The sequence below is a fragment of the Antedon mediterranea genome, chromosome 9, assembly GCF_964355755.1.
Source record: "Antedon mediterranea chromosome 9, ecAntMedi1.1, whole genome shotgun sequence".
NCBI classification, from domain to species: domain Eukaryota; kingdom Metazoa; phylum Echinodermata; class Crinoidea; order Comatulida; family Antedonidae; genus Antedon; species Antedon mediterranea.
The window spans coordinates 471274-490838 of NC_092678.1; the positions used below are offsets into that span (position 1 = coordinate 471274).

The 19565-nt window shown below is 33.5% G+C and overlaps 2 protein-coding genes across 2 annotated transcripts; both read right to left on the bottom strand.

Moving 5' to 3' along the window:
- Positions 1-323: 323 nt before the first annotated feature.
- On the bottom strand, positions 324-8573 carry LOC140059171 (protein NEDD1-like). The gene is made up of 14 exons (XM_072105026.1): positions 8479-8573; positions 7729-7905; positions 7286-7378; positions 6671-6787; positions 5989-6129; positions 5432-5661; positions 4994-5192; positions 4435-4654; positions 4197-4295; positions 3757-3902; positions 3066-3405; positions 2537-2753; positions 2009-2075; positions 324-1545 (listed from the first exon to the last, which is right to left on the bottom strand). Exons 2-14 carry the CDS (start codon positions 7858-7860, stop codon positions 1441-1443), a joined length of 2106 nt encoding a protein of 701 aa, XP_071961127.1. The 5' UTR covers positions 7861-7905; positions 8479-8573; the 3' UTR covers positions 324-1440.
- Positions 8574-8704: 131 nt separating this feature from the next.
- LOC140058382 (protein DENND6A-like) lies at positions 8705-19437 on the bottom strand. The gene is made up of 16 exons (XM_072103956.1): positions 19105-19437; positions 18785-18823; positions 18556-18598; positions 17812-17921; positions 17372-17452; positions 17031-17136; positions 16437-16576; positions 15087-15203; positions 14743-14900; positions 14148-14242; positions 13330-13398; positions 12480-12544; positions 11957-12100; positions 11229-11338; positions 10966-11143; positions 8705-10647 (listed from the first exon to the last, which is right to left on the bottom strand). Exons 1-16 carry the CDS (start codon positions 19255-19257, stop codon positions 10525-10527), a joined length of 1731 nt encoding a protein of 576 aa, XP_071960057.1. The 5' UTR covers positions 19258-19437; the 3' UTR covers positions 8705-10524.
- Between the last annotated feature and the right edge of the window lie 128 nt (positions 19438-19565).

Genomic DNA, 19565 nt, shown 5'->3' on the forward strand with positions numbered 1-19565 from the left:
TGGAATAACCTTTGACCTGTAAATACCTGCAACTGATTGGTCGAATGTTGGCCTTTAATTATTGAAAGTTATAAAACATAAAAACAACTTTTAAGTGTTGGTTTATGTATATTATTTCATTGTTTTGCCTGTGCTTGTTGAAATACATATTTTAAAGTATAATATACACAGTAATTGAAGGAATATTTACTTCACTGAGCGCATTGACACAACATTGATTGTGGAACATGCTTCGGCTTATTAACATTACAGTAGTCCCAGTTTGTTAGTTTTTGTCCAAAAGTCGGACGCAATACAAAAAATACACAACGTATGATTTCTGTTACTTTCATTTTTATTTTCGAATCATGAAAAAGTACCGATCTTGCATAAAGAACAAGACAGAATTTGCATAGCTAGATGATAATTCAATCTTAAATTCTCCCAATGAACAACTATCAGGGCACATGTATATTATCTGCAAAGCCCCCTGTAAACAACTCCTGAACACCCACCCACCAACCAATGCACATGCTGACCTAACAATGACCTCATAAACAAACAAACAAATCAGCATCAGTATCTTATTTTCATTTGCACTAAAAGTTCTTTTTTATATTTACAATATTTACAAATTATTCATTTTCAATATTTTATGCAAAACAATACAGGCATTCTATACAATGCAAATGTTCAGTCAACTCTCGCAAAACCAGACTTTTGAAATACCAACATTTTTGGAAAACCAGACATAGTCAGCCTAAGAGTGTCCCGTATTGGAAGAGTTGACTTTTATTATTTTAAAAAAAAAGGAGGGAAGAAATTTGGTCTTGTTTGTTTACTCAAATAAATACACTAATCTTCATTCAAATCCACACCAAGTCAAGCTTAATGGTTTAATTATATGTAGTCATTCATTTTGGCATATATGGCATGTCATTTTTACTTACATAATTACTTGAGACAAATGTAGTAAATATGGCACAACTGTTGCCTTTAGGGGTGGATATAGAAGAATCAACGCATGTTATCATGGACGCAATGTTAGCCTCAAAAGCAAGAGTATAAATAATTAATACATAGTGTTTCCATAAATATTCTAATTCTACTACCTTGTCTACACTATCAAACTTTATGTGACAAAAAAATGGGATGTGCTCATATATGGTAATGATAATGTCATATCACTACCATATTAGGGCACATCACGCTTTTTTGACAAACTAGTTTAATAGTGTAGACAGAACTTAAGGCACGTTTAAGTTAATCTGGTGTACATTATGTATTTCTACAAGTTTGTTGAGGAAAGACAAACTTCATCTTATAACGACATGTTATAGCACCCTCTATAGTTGGCTTTCTGGACCAATTATCGCTAACTTTGGTGGGCTTTGGTCGCTAACTCACCCGGGTAAATGACTAAGCCCCATGCGCGCTATGGCAGAATGGCAAGCAGTTTATTCAATAGGTGTTTTTTAACCTCTTATTTTCCTCTCTCAGTCTCTCAATTTCACTCAACAATCCTTCATTTACTGAATAGTGTTCAAGCATCTCCTTCATTTCCATCTGAAAGACAAAATAACAAAATGATGTTAATTCAAATAAAAATACATTTTACTTGGCCTTGTTTGTTAATATATATTTCAACTGGGCGACCTCTTTAGTCAGAGACTTGTCTCCCAGAGGGCCAAGTATGATCAGTGGCTGTGTACACCATCTTTGAAGATGTACTAGGTTCTTTAAAGTGCACATGAGCCAGATGTATACACTAGACATACGGTTTATAGTCCTTATCCAAGAAGACTCGTTCTACCACCAGAACCATGGAGAGTGGGCCTGGAATCCTTGCCAATGTTATGGCTACATAATTACGGTTTCACTGTCTTAACAGCTCGCCAACTCTCTCACTTTACAAGTTCATAAAATGAATGTTAATAGTAACAGTGAGAAAACAATATTTATAATTAGATGCTACAAATAAACTATTTGTTACTATAGAATTAGCAATGAAAAAATAATATAAATATACCTTGTGAATCTGAAACTGTCGGAGCATTTCCAATTGCAGGTTACGGACGTCTCGATGAATTGAATCCCTACAAAGAAAATGCCATATAAACTAAGAACAAAAAAAAATGAAATTATATAACAACACATTAGATAAATTGTTTCTGGTAAGATGATTTCTCACTATTGATCTTCACATATGTATATTCTTATCATAATCTTCTATATTGCAAGATTCTACTCATCCCATGCATAATGTATTTGAGGTGTTATGTAGCAGTAGACAAATAGGTTTCTTTCAGCAATTATCCATCTGCCATTCGGGCACTGAATGCTTGTCAGTATACCGTACAAGAGTCATGTGACACTTCACATTTTTTTTTTATATACTGTAATTATATCTGTTTTTGTTTATCTCGGAGCAAACATAATTTCTATGTATATTTTATGCAAGTGACAATAAATGGCAGTAATTTTCCACTGATGAATGAATGAATAATAATAATAAATTATATTCAAGTCAATATTTGAAAAAACCTATAAAATTCACCTAAATTCTTCTAATGAATCATCAATCATGTTTTTAATGAAGTCCACTTGAAATGTGTTCAAGCCAGCTGGAGGTTGGTTTGTAGAAAGTGCTGCTATAGAGCGTTCAGGTGCTACATCACCAGTGGGTCCACTAGAATGAGCAGAGGAAGAGGTGTAAGTTGAACTTATGGCGGGCGGAACTTGTGGATCGGCAGGTAACCTTGTTGAAATACCATCTGCAAGAAAACGTTATCAATTTTAAATTGAGGAGAAAAGTGTGTTAAAAATTACAGATTTAAATTACAGATGTGAAATACCAAGTGTGACTACACTATCAACATTATGTAAAAAAAAAATATATGGACATGATGTCATATCACTACAATATTTGGGTACATCACTACCATATTTGGGCACATCACTACCATATTTGGGTACATCACTACCATATTTGGGTACATCACATTTGTTTGATAGTATAGAAAGAGCTTAAGAATGTGACTAAAGAATGTGATTACTTGGTAAAACAAACTGGTCCTCAAACTTACTTTTTGAATCAATGTTATTAACTTTATTTGTAATTCCAGGAGGCCTACGACTTGAATCTTCCAGTCTTCCAGTGTTTTCCATCTTATTAGAGCCACTTATAACACCAGGCCTGGTAGAAGACTCTTCCGGCTTAGAGATCTCCACCCTACTTGAAGCAGCTGTCGTGCTAGGCCTATCAGATGTCTTCTCCATATGCGAGTTCTCAGCAGTACTGGGAGGATTCACCCTGAACTGTGTGGTGTCTAGATCTAATGAGCCTACAGAAGACCGGCCTGGACTTTTCCTGGCACTCCTTGGTGATAACCCTGTATTCCTACTTCTAGGACTTAACCCTGTAGGCTTTAAAGGAAAAGATTTCAATTGTTATTGACTCTTATTAGATTTAAATCATCATCTAACGAGGGCGTGTGGCACAGTGTGTTGGACGATGGACTACCGTGAGATTGTGCGTTCGAATCCAACTCTCGTCGCATTGCTTGTATCCTTAGGCAAGATACTTTACTTACGTTTGCCTCTCTCCACCCAGGTGTATAAATGGGTACCTGGTTAGATCAAGACACAACTTTGCGCTGATTACCAGCTGCATTATGGGAGTATGTTTCCATGTGACTGAGGTAATAATGTGCATTGTGCAATAAATGCTATAAAAATAATATTATTAACTTCAACATTGATTAATAGGTAACTTACAGTAGAAGGTCCAGATGCACCTCCACTTAATATAACATCATTTATGATTGGTTGTTTTGCCAGATATGAGGTGGGACTAAGGCTGACAGAACCAACCGGATTGCCTCTTGTATATGGGACAGTGTCACCAAGTGGGGAAAACACACCTAGAAAAATAAAAAGTTGAATTTCATTTATTTTTTTCAGTATTAATAAAAAATACTTCTGCCCGCAACTCAAGTTATCAATTATAGGTAGACACTTAATGTGAACAAATTAAATAATAATAATGGTAGTGTTATATAGCGCCTAATACAATGTTTCTAATCGCTTTACACACAAAAATGATCCATAAAATATCTTAAGATACTAAAAAAAGAAGAAAAGCATTCCCACCGCTTGTCTATTGAACAAAACTAATTGGTTATATTCATTCAGTGGGATAGTTGTTGTACACTTACCTCCTAAGCTATCTGTTCTAGGTGCAGAAGCCTTTCCCAGCACTTCTGGCCTGGTGGAGAACCCATTGGATAGTGTATCCTTGCTTGGCATTGCTGTAGCTAAAGAAACAAATATGTAATAATAATAATAATGTACTACTACTTATCAATCACCTTATAATAATATTTGTCTATTGCATAAAATAATCAATTGTCAGTATTCAACAAAATTACAGTTGGTTTGTCTGTCTGTCCTTACCTTCTCGAACTGGTGAGAATAAAACATCTGTACTTTGGTCCTTATTAGTGGTGTCTGGTGGCGCTTGTCGTGTTGCTGATCCATTAAGCAAGGCTTCTTTGTTTATTTGTTTACCAGGTTTCATGCCGTTTTTTAACACACTTGTCACTTGAGGCTCACCGGCTATCAGCTTGCTTCTTGTTGAAGCAGTTGAGGGTGCTTTCACATCAGAACTATCGCTCTTTGTATGAAAAAGAAATTTTACAAAATTAGATTAGGTTAGATCGGAGAGAAAACAAGGATTTCAAATGAGTATAAATTCATCGTTTGGATCATACGCTAAATTAGTTCACATCGTGGAAAAACAAGAATGAGCCTATCAACTCATCTATAGAAACCCCAGACACAAATAAAGAAGAATATTAACTCATCCTTTAGATCATTTGCTAAAGTAGAACACAACTGTGGGAAGATGGGTGTGTTAAAGTGGTCAAGTAGTGGTATAGAAATCCCAAACACAAATAAACAGAATGCCACTATATAAATGTAAAACAAATTCTAAACATAAGTGCTGGAGTACCTTATTGTTTGTAGCTTTTGAAAATGCTACGGTTTGTACGGAGGTCTTGTGCGCACTGAGAACCTTAATTGGTAGCGCCCCCATGCGTAGGTCATACACAAGTACTTTCCCACGTGTCGTGCCTGCTGCTAGAGTCGCTCCATCTGTGGCAAACGCCATGGACGTGAGCGGTGCATCTGCTGTAAACGTCTTGATGGTACTACAGAAATTAAACAATAAAATAGTGCTACCACCTGTGTTGTCATGCAAATAACCAAGTGTGCAAAAGTAATCTGACTATTTATATGGCAATCTTAAGCTCTGTCTACACTATCAACCTTTATGTAATGTGCCCATATATGGACATGATGATGTCATATCACTACCATATTTGGGCACACCACATTTTGTTGTCAAACTAGTTTGATAGTGTAAACAGAGCTTAAGAATCCTGCTCACCTTTTAGCCTGTACACTGTAACATACGATTCTCTTATCAAGGCCTGCGCTTGCAAGCAGCATGTCATTCACAGGTGAAAAACTGAGGGCAGTAGCAGGTGCTCTGTGGGAATCGGTAAAAGTAGCCACACACTTGCTGGCATTGGTATCCCACATGTTCAATGCACCATCATCCGATACCGATGCCAATAACGATTTCTTGAAGTACGAATAGCCAACTTGTTGTATAGACTAAAGAAAAGAACATTAAACTATGAAACAATAAAATAAAATGTTGTGAGAAAATTCATTCATTAGTAAATAGTACAGAGCAACACAAACACCAAAAAAACCCTGCTGTAAAGAAAATATAATATGTGTGTTAAGCTCTGTCTACATTATCAAACTAGTTTGACAACAAAAGTACCCAAATATGGTAGTGATATGCCCAAAAATGATATGATATGACATCATCATGTCCATATATGGCACATCACATTTTTTGATAGTGTAGACAGAGCTATAGGCAGCTTTGGGTTAATTAATTCGGATTTCTTCAAAGAAAACAGTAAAACATACCTGTGTACCTGGTGAAACGAGAGGTTTAATGGCCACACCTGACACAACACTATGCAGGTATATCTCACCATTGGCTGATCCAGAGGCTAGGTAAGTGTCGTTCCAGTTGAAACGAACGCAGTTGACAGTGTCTTGATGACCCTTGAAAGAAAACAACATTAAAATGTCATCAACAAAATATATTAACTGATTGTTAAAAAATAATAAATGTTTTGTCCACCTGCTGGAGCTCTTCAAAAGAATTAATGCTTTATTTTTGATCCATTAAATTACTTTAGCAAAAGATTTAGTTTTTTTGAGATTCTTGTGTACTTTATTCAATCATTCAGAGTAATTTTGTTTAGTCATAATAATGACAACCATAATAACGTTTAGTACAGTGATTTTTACAAAAATAAAAATTAAATAAAACATATATACAGTTATTATTTACAATAATGATAATATAATAGTGGTTAAATTATTTTAATAAGTAACGTAGCTCTTATTCTCAATATTATAAAATCAAAAAATTAAAATAAAGGTGCATAGCATGGTATAAATGAAGATCTTGAGTACACCATGTATAAGTATCCGCCAATGACAGCCATGTGACTTCAGAAGATGACGGCTACAAGAACAGTAGCAGTGATTATTTGAATACATCAACCTTACCCTGTATGTTTTAATACATGAATCTTACCCTGTATGTTTTCTTCAATTTGCATGACTTTGTGTCCCATACTTGAACAAGTTGGTTCTTGCCAGCACTGGCTAGGTATCGTGAGTTACTGTTTAATGTTACACACGTTGGTTTGGACTGAAAACAAACAAACAATGGATAGATAGATACCAAATAAGACACATTTACACTTTGAGGGCCTCATGCATGTCATCCTTGGCTGTTATTAGTCACCCTCCCCTTGGCTGTTATTAGTCACATCCTTGGCTGTTATTAGTCACCCTCCTTAAACAAAGTTTAATAAAAACGAGTTTAAACACACTATCCTACTATTATCCTACTCTAGACTAGGTTTCAGGCTGGTTTCCAGTACTGTGTTATTTTTAGAGCGGTTAACAGATAAAACCACCTTCAGACGCAAAATATAAATACATCCTATATAGCTACACTGAGCCCGGATTCCAGTCCGGTGGCCGGAGAAAAAAATCGTAGAAAACAGGTTTAATGTTAAAGAATAGAAGCGTTCACACCGGATTTTGTACGGATTTGATCAGGTGCACAGATTTCTGTGCAATGGATCTGAGAATCCGGTTTGAGTGTGAACATAGCTTAAAAAAGCATGAATAAAAAACTTACATTTTCTGCTACTTGGATGACAGGACTCGCTTTGGTTTTAACAAAACTTAAAACCACTTTATCAGTACATGTTGAAGCACTGGCAATGAGCTGATGTAAGATAGAGTTAAGGATACAAACAATTACACATGTGCAAGTAAAATATCAATTAATATCTAGGACACAACCTTACAACACATGCAAGAAACTAACATTATTTCCAAAAAAAAAATGAACTAAATCCTTTTCTTTTGTTAAGGCCAACTCAGACAGCAACATAAGACCAGGCTCGACGAGTCGTCTCATCAGGAGAAAATAAACATGTTTGACGTTCTCCCGAGATTCAGCAGCCATAATGCCCGCAATGCCTAAATATGTTAGTTGATGGTAATAATAATAATAACAGGATTTTTATAGGATAAAGAATCATATCTGAAAGCTAAATTTATATAATAACTTAGGATATTATTATGACTCCAGCAGATGTCGGAGATACCACTGCTGTGAGGGTTGTACTGGTCAGTAACTGAGAAACTCTTCAAGTCCCATATCTTGATGTCATCTCCAGCAGTAGCTAGCTTGAAATCTTCAGCCATGTGAACTTTAAGATTTGTTTGGCAGATGCATCAATATAAATTATTCTAATGAATAAAGAAGAGTTATATAATTAAATGAAACATTGAAAGACACTGTTATTAGCCTTTAGGAAAAAAAAAAAGGAAACAAAATTGTCATCGCAATGATGATAATAACTTAAACAATTGCACGAAGTTGCATGAATTGTTATTAATATTATTAATAATGAAACTAGGCCTTGCCCTTTAGTTAGTTAGCCTGGCCTAGTTAGTTAGCCTGGCCTATAGTTAGGCCTAGGTCAGAATCAATTTAAAAAAAATGTCTTATTATTTTCAAAAATTAAACTTCTTCTGCACTGTACTATTTATGGCTGAGGCCTAGCATAAACAGAAAGCAAACTAGTATCCCTCTTGTCCCAGCCTTTGACGTACGATATGTGTGAGAATTCTAGGCCTACTTACTACTAGGCCTAGTACGGCACTGGCCCGCGTACACTAGCCTACCTCCTGTCAAGAATTTTAAGAAATCTAGAAGGTAGCTAGGCCTAAAGGGCCTAAGACTATAATCGGCTGCTAAAAACTACAAAATGTGTAAATATCTCGGCCTAAAATACATGGTCAACACTAATAGTACAATACCTGTCAATTAATGAACTACAATTCGCTGATAAATGATTATTTTCTATCAATTTCTGATAATGTTTTGGTCACTTGTTGTTCAAACCGCCATTTTCATTTCACAAATTGAAGGCAAACCGCCAAACAAATTCATGAACGTCGTTTTGAAAACAGCGCACAATGTGTGGCGTTTTTTTTCCAATCAATTTTCAATACAAAAATAATGAAACATATAATTTTCAGACGAAGCTCACTTTATTTTATTAAAAAACAGAAACAAAGTACATTTTTTACAATATGAGTTAAAAACCAAAATACAGTTGTGTGTATTTGCATAGAGATATTATAATATCTCTATGGTATTATGCAATTAATACTGTTGCATAGAATATTTCCTGTTGTGAAAAATTAAATACAATTGGTGATTGTTGGAGTATCATGGTATCAGAATTTAACGCAATTCAGCACTGATCCAAAACCACAGACTCGAAGCTCAATGTATTCAAATGCCAAACTTCTGATATTAAGGTACGCCAAACAAATTTAGTATTGTGAAGGGGTATGTAAAATAATAACGTCATTATGCAGAACACAGATAATTTCTTAAGATAATAATAAACCAATTTAGTGTCAAGACACAAGAATACATGTATGTTAGTATGTTTATACATTTTAAATACTTACTAAAAATAATTGGGTCATAAAATATATAGTATTGTATTTACATTTTAAACATAATAATAAATATGGTTATAATTGAAAGATAATTAAATAAACACAGCATGCATCTAAACTGTGAATTACTAAATTGTCTGAAAAATAAACATCTAAATTGAAACAAATGTTTACTCTTCTTATTCAGGTGTACAGTAAGCACTGCAGCACATCAGAATATAGTCAGCCACATTGTATGTTCATTCAGGGACTTCTACTTCATTTTAATCTCTAGAAAGTTCAGTTGTACCAGTACATTTAACATAAATTAACTACAAATTAATGTGACTCAAATAACATAAATAGTTACATTAACTTAACATTAATGTAATACAGTAATACACAATTTTAAGATTACTAAATATATTGTGCCAATATCGACAAACTACTTAATATCATATCAAATAAATAACAGATTTGTAGCATAAAAATAAACCTCACCATTATGTTTTTAAAAATACTTTTTCTTATACACTTTAGAATAATATACAAAATTGATAACACAGTATGTGATCGATTAAAAAGTGAAGAAAATATCTCTTAGTAATAGTATTGATAAATATATACTTAAGCTTGGTTCCCACTACAGTAGGTAAATATATATTAATTGTCCTAAAGATAACTTTTATAATTCTTTATTCCCTCTACCTTTTTAAAACAATACTGTAACTATTTACTTAACACACTATATTGTACATGGTGTGATGTCATCAATAGGTCAGGAGAGGTCAGGAGATGGCAGGTAAGTTAAAACATATTGCGCAATATAAGCAGCACACTGTACACACACAAATAAACTCATGTTTAAAATTAATATTAAGAAATGACATTAATCCAAATAAGAATATAAACATTCTGAAACCGACACTGTTGATTGGCTGAAAAAAGACAGCTGTCTTAATAATTGAATTCAATAGTACCATATGTAATAGTACCATATGCAATAGTACCACACAACCTACAAACATGCTATTGTATTAAAAATGTTTATAAAATTGTTGGCGAATTACTCTCACCAGTAATAATGTGTTATTATTCTTGTATTTTTACACAAAATACAACACTTCTGTAAAATGATGTCAAAGTATACACTACATACACCAGGAATGATTTTACTGTACAAACTTAAGCACTATAATCCCTCAGACGTTAGTAGATACTTAAAATAGCCAAGAGTTGAAGTCGAATGGAAATTCTGTCTTCAGCAGTATTCTCTATTCTATCCATTTGTACATGAAACGTAGGAATGGCAATGTTAGTAGGCCTACTCTACACCATACCATCATCTTAGCTCATCCAGGCTTCAGCCTACTGTACGTTACTTAAGACTGTCTGCTACTTAAGCACATTCTGTCAGTGGTTTTTAAGTACAGTCTGAAGGTCCTCTGGTAGTGAATGTATAATGTTGTCAATTTGTCTTTTTAATTGGTTCAGTAATTCTGGCTTTACATGAATGTCATGATGCAATACATTGTCCTACAAAATAAAAAAATCATATTTCAGTGGAGAAAACGAAAGAAAGTTACTGGTTATCAAAAAGGTGCGTCAAAGCGTCGCCTCAAAGATGAAAACAGAAGTCTATGCCAGCACCCCAACTGTCGTATGGGGATACATTCACGTTCAATAACTAACAAAAGTGCTTACATTTGATTCTGAGAGCACAGCACATTCTGTATAAAGCTCTGTCTACACTATCAAACTAGTTTGAAAAATAAAGTGTGCCCAAATATGGTAGTGACATGCCTAAATATGGTAGTAATATGACATCACCAGCACATTTTGTATCAAACTTACCACTCGTTCTCTTAACTTAAGTATAAGATCAACAATCTCAACTTCTCGTTTGTCTTTTATCCAATCAACAAGGTTCGCTGAGCACACCGCTTCAAGATGGATCAGCGACAACTTCTGGTTCACTTCTTTCTGACGATGATGTAACCAACCTTCAAAATTACCCGATATGAAGAATTTCCTAAAAAAGATTGAAGAAAATAAAGCGTTTAAATCATTACACCAAATCAACTTTTCTTTAGAATCCAGAAAAGAATCAAACTTACTTGTACAATCCTTCCCAGTCACCTTTTAATCCAGACGTCAGTTGCGGCCCAGAATGTTCTAGGGTTTTTAAAAACGCTTCAATCTCAAATTCTTTTAAACGAGGAGGACCCTAAAAAACACACATCATTATTAATATTTAAAAATTAAATTGAAGCGATACAGAATTTACACCGCCCTCTGTAATATTTTAGGCGCATGGATGGTAAATCTTCTGAGAATAACACATATACTCCTATTTGAAACTACATATAAAACAAAATGGTATTTTCTTTTTTTAATTTGTTATTTATTTATACTGGTTAACCTCTTCAGCCCAGTTATGATCAGTGGCTGTGTGTAACAGTGACTGTGTGTGTATACTACTAGTGTAACCCCCTACTCATCTTGAAAGATAATAATAATAATAATAAACAATATTTATATAGCACCTATTGGATCACTGACCCCTCTAGGTGCTTTACATTAGACCCTAACTAATGGTAATAAACTATCCCCCGCCGGACACCATTGCGGTATTTCTTAGTCGAGGTTTCGGGGATGTACAGGTTCTTTAAAGTGCACATGAGCTAGATGTGTTGATGACTTGTTTTACCACCAGAACCATGGAGCGAGTGAGCCTCAAACCCTTGCCGATGTTCTGGCTACGTAATTACAGTTACTAGAGATACTGCTTTGTACCTGGCAGACAACATATAAAACAAAATGCTAAGTTACAGATACAGCTTACCTTCCATGGTGATACATTTCGCTGTAGGGGCATCAGACTTGCTAAGTACCGCTCAAGTGGTATCATGAAGCTCTGCGTAAGTTCTAGTAGGTGGCGTCTTAGAATCGCATCTTGTACTTCAGACGGCCTCTTGGTTTGGATACCCTGAAAAAGAAACAAATGCTATAGATTTAAGCTCTGTCTTCACTATCAAATTAGCTTGACAAAAAAGGTTTCATGTGCCCAAATATGGTATGGATATGACATCCTCATATCCATGCTGACTCTTGTAGTTACAGTAATCAGTCCCTGACCAATTCATGTCTTTTACATTATGGTTTGTTCGTCAAATAAATTAATTGAAATATAAGGCAAATGGGACTAGACAATGTAATACTTAGTATTTTATTTATGTTAGTTAATATAACTTGCGATTGTCTGATGAGAAATTCAATTCAATTTATTCTGGCTTTTAAAATACAAACAATAACACATACATCACACATGATAGACCCAATTAAATTACAAATAACAAATAACCTACCTTAGCTAACTTCTTAGTAATAGTTTTGTCCTTTTGGAGGTATGGCTTGTACTGTGTGTACACACCTGAGAAAAAGACAAAATAAGGTATGGTTTACACTGCGTGTACACACCTGAGAAAAAGACAAAATAAGGTATGGTTTACACTGTGTGTACACACCTGAGAAAAAGACAAAATAAGGTATGGTTTACACTGTGTGTACACACCTGAGAAAAAGACAAAATAAGCTATGGTTTACACTGTGTGTACACACCTGAGAAAAAGACAAAATAAGGTATGGTTTACACTGTGTATACACACCTGAGAAAAAGACAAAATAAGGTATGGTTTACACTGTGTGTACACACCTGAGAAAAAGACAAAATAAGGTATGGTTTACACTGTGTGTACACACCTGAGAAAAAGACAAAATAAGCTATGGTTTACACTGTGTGTACACACCTGAGAAAAAGACAAAATAAGGTATGGTTTACACTGTGTATACACACCTGAGAAAAAGACAAAATAAGGTATACTAAAAACAAATTCAATTTTGAGGTATATGTTACTGAACCATATTAGTACTGTATTATGACAGCAATGGTTGTGTGAGGTATATGTTATTGAACCATATTAATACTGTATTATGAGGTCTATGTTATTGAACCATATTAGTACTGTATTATGAGGTATATGTTATTGAACCATATTAGTACTGTATTATGACAGCAATGGTTGTGCCAGACTGTGATAAATTTACCAAATAAGGCCACCTGTTACTGTATGTTAAATAAGGCCACCTGGTCCTGTATGTTAAATAAGGCCACCTGTGAAATAGTACTGAAATGGAATACAAATAATATTGACATACCTGGTTTAGACTCTAATGTCTTCATACTACTGGTCTTCTTAGGTTTTAATACTTTAGGATTACTTTTGTCTAAAATGAAGTAAATGTTTATTTCATTCACACATACTAACAATAGTTGCAAGCAGAATACCGTAAAATACCGCTCTAACTAAAATCAGGAAAAAGATTAAGTCAGATTCTTACTTTAAGTTCTGTCTAAACTAGTTTGACTAAAAAGTGTGATATACCCAAATATGGTAGGGATATGCTTAAATATGGTAGTGATATGACATCATCATGTCCATATGTATGGGCACATCACATTTTGTTTGTCACATAAAGTTTGATAGTGTAGACAAGACTTAACTCTCTACAACAACAATACAATCTTACTTAATGTTAGTACAGAGTTGACCCCTGTGTGAATACACTTTAAGCAAGATACTCATTCCTCAACTTTTAAAACTGTACTGTTTCCATAGGCATAGTGAATTTATTATTATATTAAGTATTAGTTTTTCCCATCAATATACTATAGTTGAATGACATTACATTATTAAAGCAAGCGTATATGAGATATTAGAGTGCAAATAGGATATACAGGTTAATCACCCATGAAATTAAATTTCCTGAACGGAGATGAAGATATTTTTATTCACTAAGTATTACATTGTTATTAAGTGTCATGATGATACTAACATAAAAATGGCTTTATTTATAAAGCGAGATATCTTGATCAAAATTGGGAATTAATAAAAGCTAACAAATTAGACAAAATATTTTAATTTAACTTCATATTAACTATCTGTAAAAGGTACATGAACCATTGTGTATGTTACCTGAGCCTGCAGTGTCTCCTATCCTGATCACATGCGGCCAATGCTGAAGGGTTTTGGCGAAGAATGGGTTAGTCACACCAAGCACAACACATGGTCTGATGATGAAATACAAAAATAACACATTTTACAGCAGTTCTTGTAAGATATGACACAGTAGAATGCCACCTTTTTGGACACCCACTATTCAGGAGACACTACTATAAAGGGAACACGTTCCAATGAAACAAACAAGGGAAAATATGCATTCACACTACGGGCAACAAACCCAATTCAGGGGGCACTATTATTATACTATTTGTTGCATCCCAATGGTGTCCTCTTATTTCTTAATAGGGTTTGTACTATATTTGTACTATGTTTGTACTATATTTGTACTATGTTTGTACTATATTTGTACTATATTTGTACTATGTTTGTACTATATTTGTACTATATTTGTACTATATTTGTACTATATTTGTACTATATTTGTACTATGTTTGTACTATATTTGTACTATATTTGTACTATATTTGTACTATATTTGTACTATATTTGTACTATGTTTGTACTATATTTGTACTATATTTGAAAGAAAGGTCAAATGTAAACTTACGGAGCTTGTGTTCTTGTGGTATACTCTTTAAACTCGCTGTCATGTATGGTGAAGTACGGTCGATAGTCTTGCATAAATCGCAAAGGGTGAATCATACTGACTAACGCTTGCACCGTGTTTGAGCATTCCGTTGGTGAGGGTGCCATCACAACAAGAGGCTGTGGAAAATATCACACAAAATATTATCAAGGAGGTAAAATAATACCAAAATTCAACATTCTAAACAATGTACTCTTCTAATTTGTAGTGTTTTTTCTTCTCGCATCAAATCAATACAAATGACATTATTAGCAAATTAGTTGAAGTAGGATTAGTAGGATTAAGATGGATTAACTATGATTTACCTCTCCTAGTAGTATAAGCTCCCATAATAATTGTATATGCGGCAGGACAGGCTGAAGATAACGAAACAAATCCACCTCATTGATTGATGGTAAGATGGTCAAAGGTGAACCAGAAAACTATGAGAAAAAACAACAATCAATTAATAACTTTGAAAAATGTTTTCTTTTAGACTAGGTTCTAGGCCGAAATTAGTAGAAAGATAAATATTTTTGTACATATGGCATTTCATACATATAATACATGAGCTCGTATTTTCAGACAAAAATCGCCGACTGGTATACAGTGATACAGACTTGGGGCAAGTCTAGTTTTCTTTATGAACAACAATAATGTAACAGTTTAATCAATTTTATTACATATAAACAGAATATAATATATATAAACAACAGGCAAAGAACATTAATTCTAAACCGTGATATACTGAAAATGTATTAATTAATTTGAAATGATAAGATAAGGAAATCTGTGAGAATGAGAAAAAGTGGGCCCAACCTAGATTCGAACCCAGAACATGCAGAAGTCCTAAACATTACACAACTGGGGCAGAATATATATCATATATTAAGCAATAAAAACAACCAACTGTATAATAGTTTGAAAGAATAATAGGAATAGAGTCCGGCTCAATCCACTAGTATGAACCTATATTGATCAATTTTATTTTCAAAAAAATAATAGTACAATTAATCTTTATACATAATACACTGACACTAATAAAATATTTCCAAGACAAAATTAAACGACATAGTACAATAACAAATTATTTCTATATTTCGTGATATCATCAATGTCTGAGTGGGTTGCCTGACATTTGGCAATGTAATTACGCTGCTGCCGATCGCTGTGAGTGATTAACGAAGGCTGACTATAGCCATGTATCTCTCATGACAATACCAGATTAGCCATTCTGCATATGAGTTAATTGATGCATGCAGCAGGCATATAATAAACATATTTTAAACTTTTTTGAAAAAGATATTATGATACATTGTGTGGATTTGAAATATTTTTTAATAGCAGGCTTATTTAATCTTGATTTTAGGCAAACCAGATTTTAGGATTTCCTATTTTCTGAAAAAAGTTTAGAGTCAAATATTTTGAAAAAAAGTATTGCGTATTGACAATGACAAAGAGATCAGATAAAATGTTAAGTTAATTTATTTTGACAAGTGTATCCTCACTAGCGACATTTGATATCAAGACGCGTCACATTATTATGCAGCTATTGAGTCTAACAGTCATTCTGCACATGTGTTAATGTGTTTCTGAGTGTGTGTAGAATAACTTTTTGACTCAACAGCTGCATTGCCTAGTGACGAATTGACAAAAAGACCAATGTTATTACATACCTCAGTTGGTTTCTTTAAACTTGATGCTGTCAGTTTATCTTGTACAGAAGGCATTCGTATATGTAAGACATTGCCTATGATTGGAAGGTGAAGAGTTTCTCCTGGTATAGGGGTTGGCCACTGGTCTATATCGTGACATGCTGGTGGTAAAAACATAAAAGACAGTATATTAACATATGGCCATTGGTCTATATCGTGACATGCTGGTGGTAAAAACATAAAAGAGTATATTAACATATGGCCATTGGTCTATATCGTGACATGCTGGTGGTAAAAACATAAAAGACAGTATATTAACATATTTTCAATAATAAATAGTTAGCTGTACTAAACTGGAAGTCTATCCTAGTGTATGGTACTCATAAAAGACGTGTGCATCTTTTTTATTTATTTAATTAAACCTCATCATTTAAAGAGGGTAACCCTAAACAAACAAAAATGAAACATAAAAGAACTATATATGAAGAAAGAGAAGGGTTAGCTCAGTGTTCTAGTCTGTTGTTATTCACTGCATCGGGCTAACGACCAATGGGACGAAAGAGTTTTACATACAGTAACATTCCAAATGGATCAAATAAATATTTAAGAACATACCTGCTTCTAATGAAGGCTCTCCATGTTCAAAATATTCTGGTGAGATTGTGTTGACCAAGTGTGAAAACAACATCACATACGGAAGCTTACTTAAAACTACTACCGACTAAAAAAACAGAAACAAAAATTAAATAATGGTTATAAATTTATTCCTTGTTTAACTGGGTTAAAAACTCAGTTGAAAATTGTTTATCCTTTTGTGGCCAGGATGGTCACATAATCACATGGTCACATGGTCACATGGTCACATGGTCCCATGGTCACAGGGTCATATAAACATTTACGTTACATTTGATTTAGTTTTTAATTTTAAGAAATTTATTAAATAAATTCTTACTAACTTTTTGAAAATAGCCTCTCCTTGATGTGTTGTCTTTAACTTGTCTAAAATAAACATAGCCATACAGATGGGCAGAATCACTCTAGGAAAATAAAAAAACAAAATTATTATGAAGTATAATGATGTAAAAGGCAATGATGAAGACAATGTTAAAATTTCTGTGCGTGCGAGTGACTGAGCAGTTAAGACAGTGGAACCGTATTTAGGTAATTATAAGGGTTCAAGGCTCACTCGCTCCATGGTTCTGGTGGTAGAACAAGTCTTCTCGGATAAGGACTATAATAAACCATAGGTCCAATATAAACATATAACTCATGTGCACTTTAAAGAACATATTACATCTTTCGAGATGAATAGGGGGTTACCTCGGTGTACTAGTACACACACAGCCACTGATCATAGGTTACCCATAAATAACAAATTCAAAACCCATTACATTACCTGTAAATGGAAAGGTCCTTTGGTATCGTACTTAGCTCTACTATGGGTAGACAACGGCCGACTCATACATCTTCTAATTCTAAAAAGAAACCTTGTATCTCCCATACAACCTATGCACATATTGAAATGTTTGATAAATGTATATAATAAAAAAACAACAAAAAAGAGTAAAGAAATTAAGTAACTAACTCATTTAAGTTCCCCTCCTCTAAGCGGTGAACCTTAATTTCACTGTTGGTTGGAAAATAAAAATAAAGCAAAAAAATAAAACCGAAATTAATTTCTGAGAATACATTTGCTTTCACTGTAATAATTGTGCACAATTAGTTTAGATATAATTTGTAGCACTTTAGTATACCTAGTACGGCATACATTATCAAATCTTCTATAATAGAACCATTTGTTAAAGGTTAAAGGTTAAAGGTTATACTGTCATACACTTAAAATTACAAACATAATAATAGACACATTAAACAGCATGGACAACAACATTAATAGGTCATAGGTCATTGCAAACTAATGTACTCAACTATTAAGTAACATTTCCATTACATTCTAATAATAGCAGACATCAAAGTAGATGTTAGTAACTTGATATGTTTGTATATAAACTTTGAAGAATAGATATACAATAAATATTAACAACTTAGCCTATAATAATGGTATGTTTTTGACTAATTTGATAATAAATATTTTTATTTATTAAGCTCATTTTACCGTCCACATTTTTTTTTTTTTTTTTACCTGAATTTGAATCTGGAAACGACAGATAACAAATGTTCATTCGCTGAAAATAAGAAAGTTAAAATAAAATTCAAGTACATATGAATTAAGGCAAATCTAAAAAATGTTTCATTTTAAGAAATCAAAACGCTGTGTTGATTATGATTGTTGTGCGATTGCCTATGAGAAATACTATTATATTTATCTATATGCCTACTAGTGTTATTAGTTCACAAAACTAAGTTCTTACTTCTTTCTCTGTTAGCTTGACATGACTGGGATAAACAAACTAAAAAATACAAAACAAACAAAAGAAAAAAATATGTTTATTTATTATAAATTATATTATTATAGTAATAACATTACTAATAATTAATTAAATATTTTTTGTATGCTTTTTTTCATTAACACTGGATGGAGACAGATAAATCAACAAAAACAAAGTTCACAAAAACGGTATTTTAAAACGATTGTCTGCCTAGGCCTAGTCCAATTCTAAGCATGCCATCAAATTTCAACAGCGGGGGAAACTGACTTTGCCATGTGGAATGATTACAATCGACAGCCTACCTCAAGAGCCTGGCCGAGCTCCAAATCGAATGTGACAACACATACACAATAAAGCCAATTTGAAAAATTATCCCATGGTAAAACAGCAGACGATTTAAATGTTATTTCACTTGAATTCGTCGAGATCACACGATCTCTGTCCATTGTAGCCATAGTTGAAGTTAAATATGTTTTTACATCATCAAAAAATGGGTTTTGACAACAGAAATCACAATCTCTTCTCTTTCCGCAGGTGACCGTTTTGGAGCTTTAAAATGTTCTACTTTTTTTAGCTATGGAACGCGGAAAGACGTTTCAAGTAGAAACATGTCAGATATGCGCTTTTTAACTGGTACCAATATGTTATTTGTGTTTACAAAAAAATAGCGGTTTTTTTTTAATAATAGTAAAATATCGCAAAGGCAACCTACTTATTTAATAATAAGCTTAGGATAGATCACAAAATGCGAAATTTTACTAAT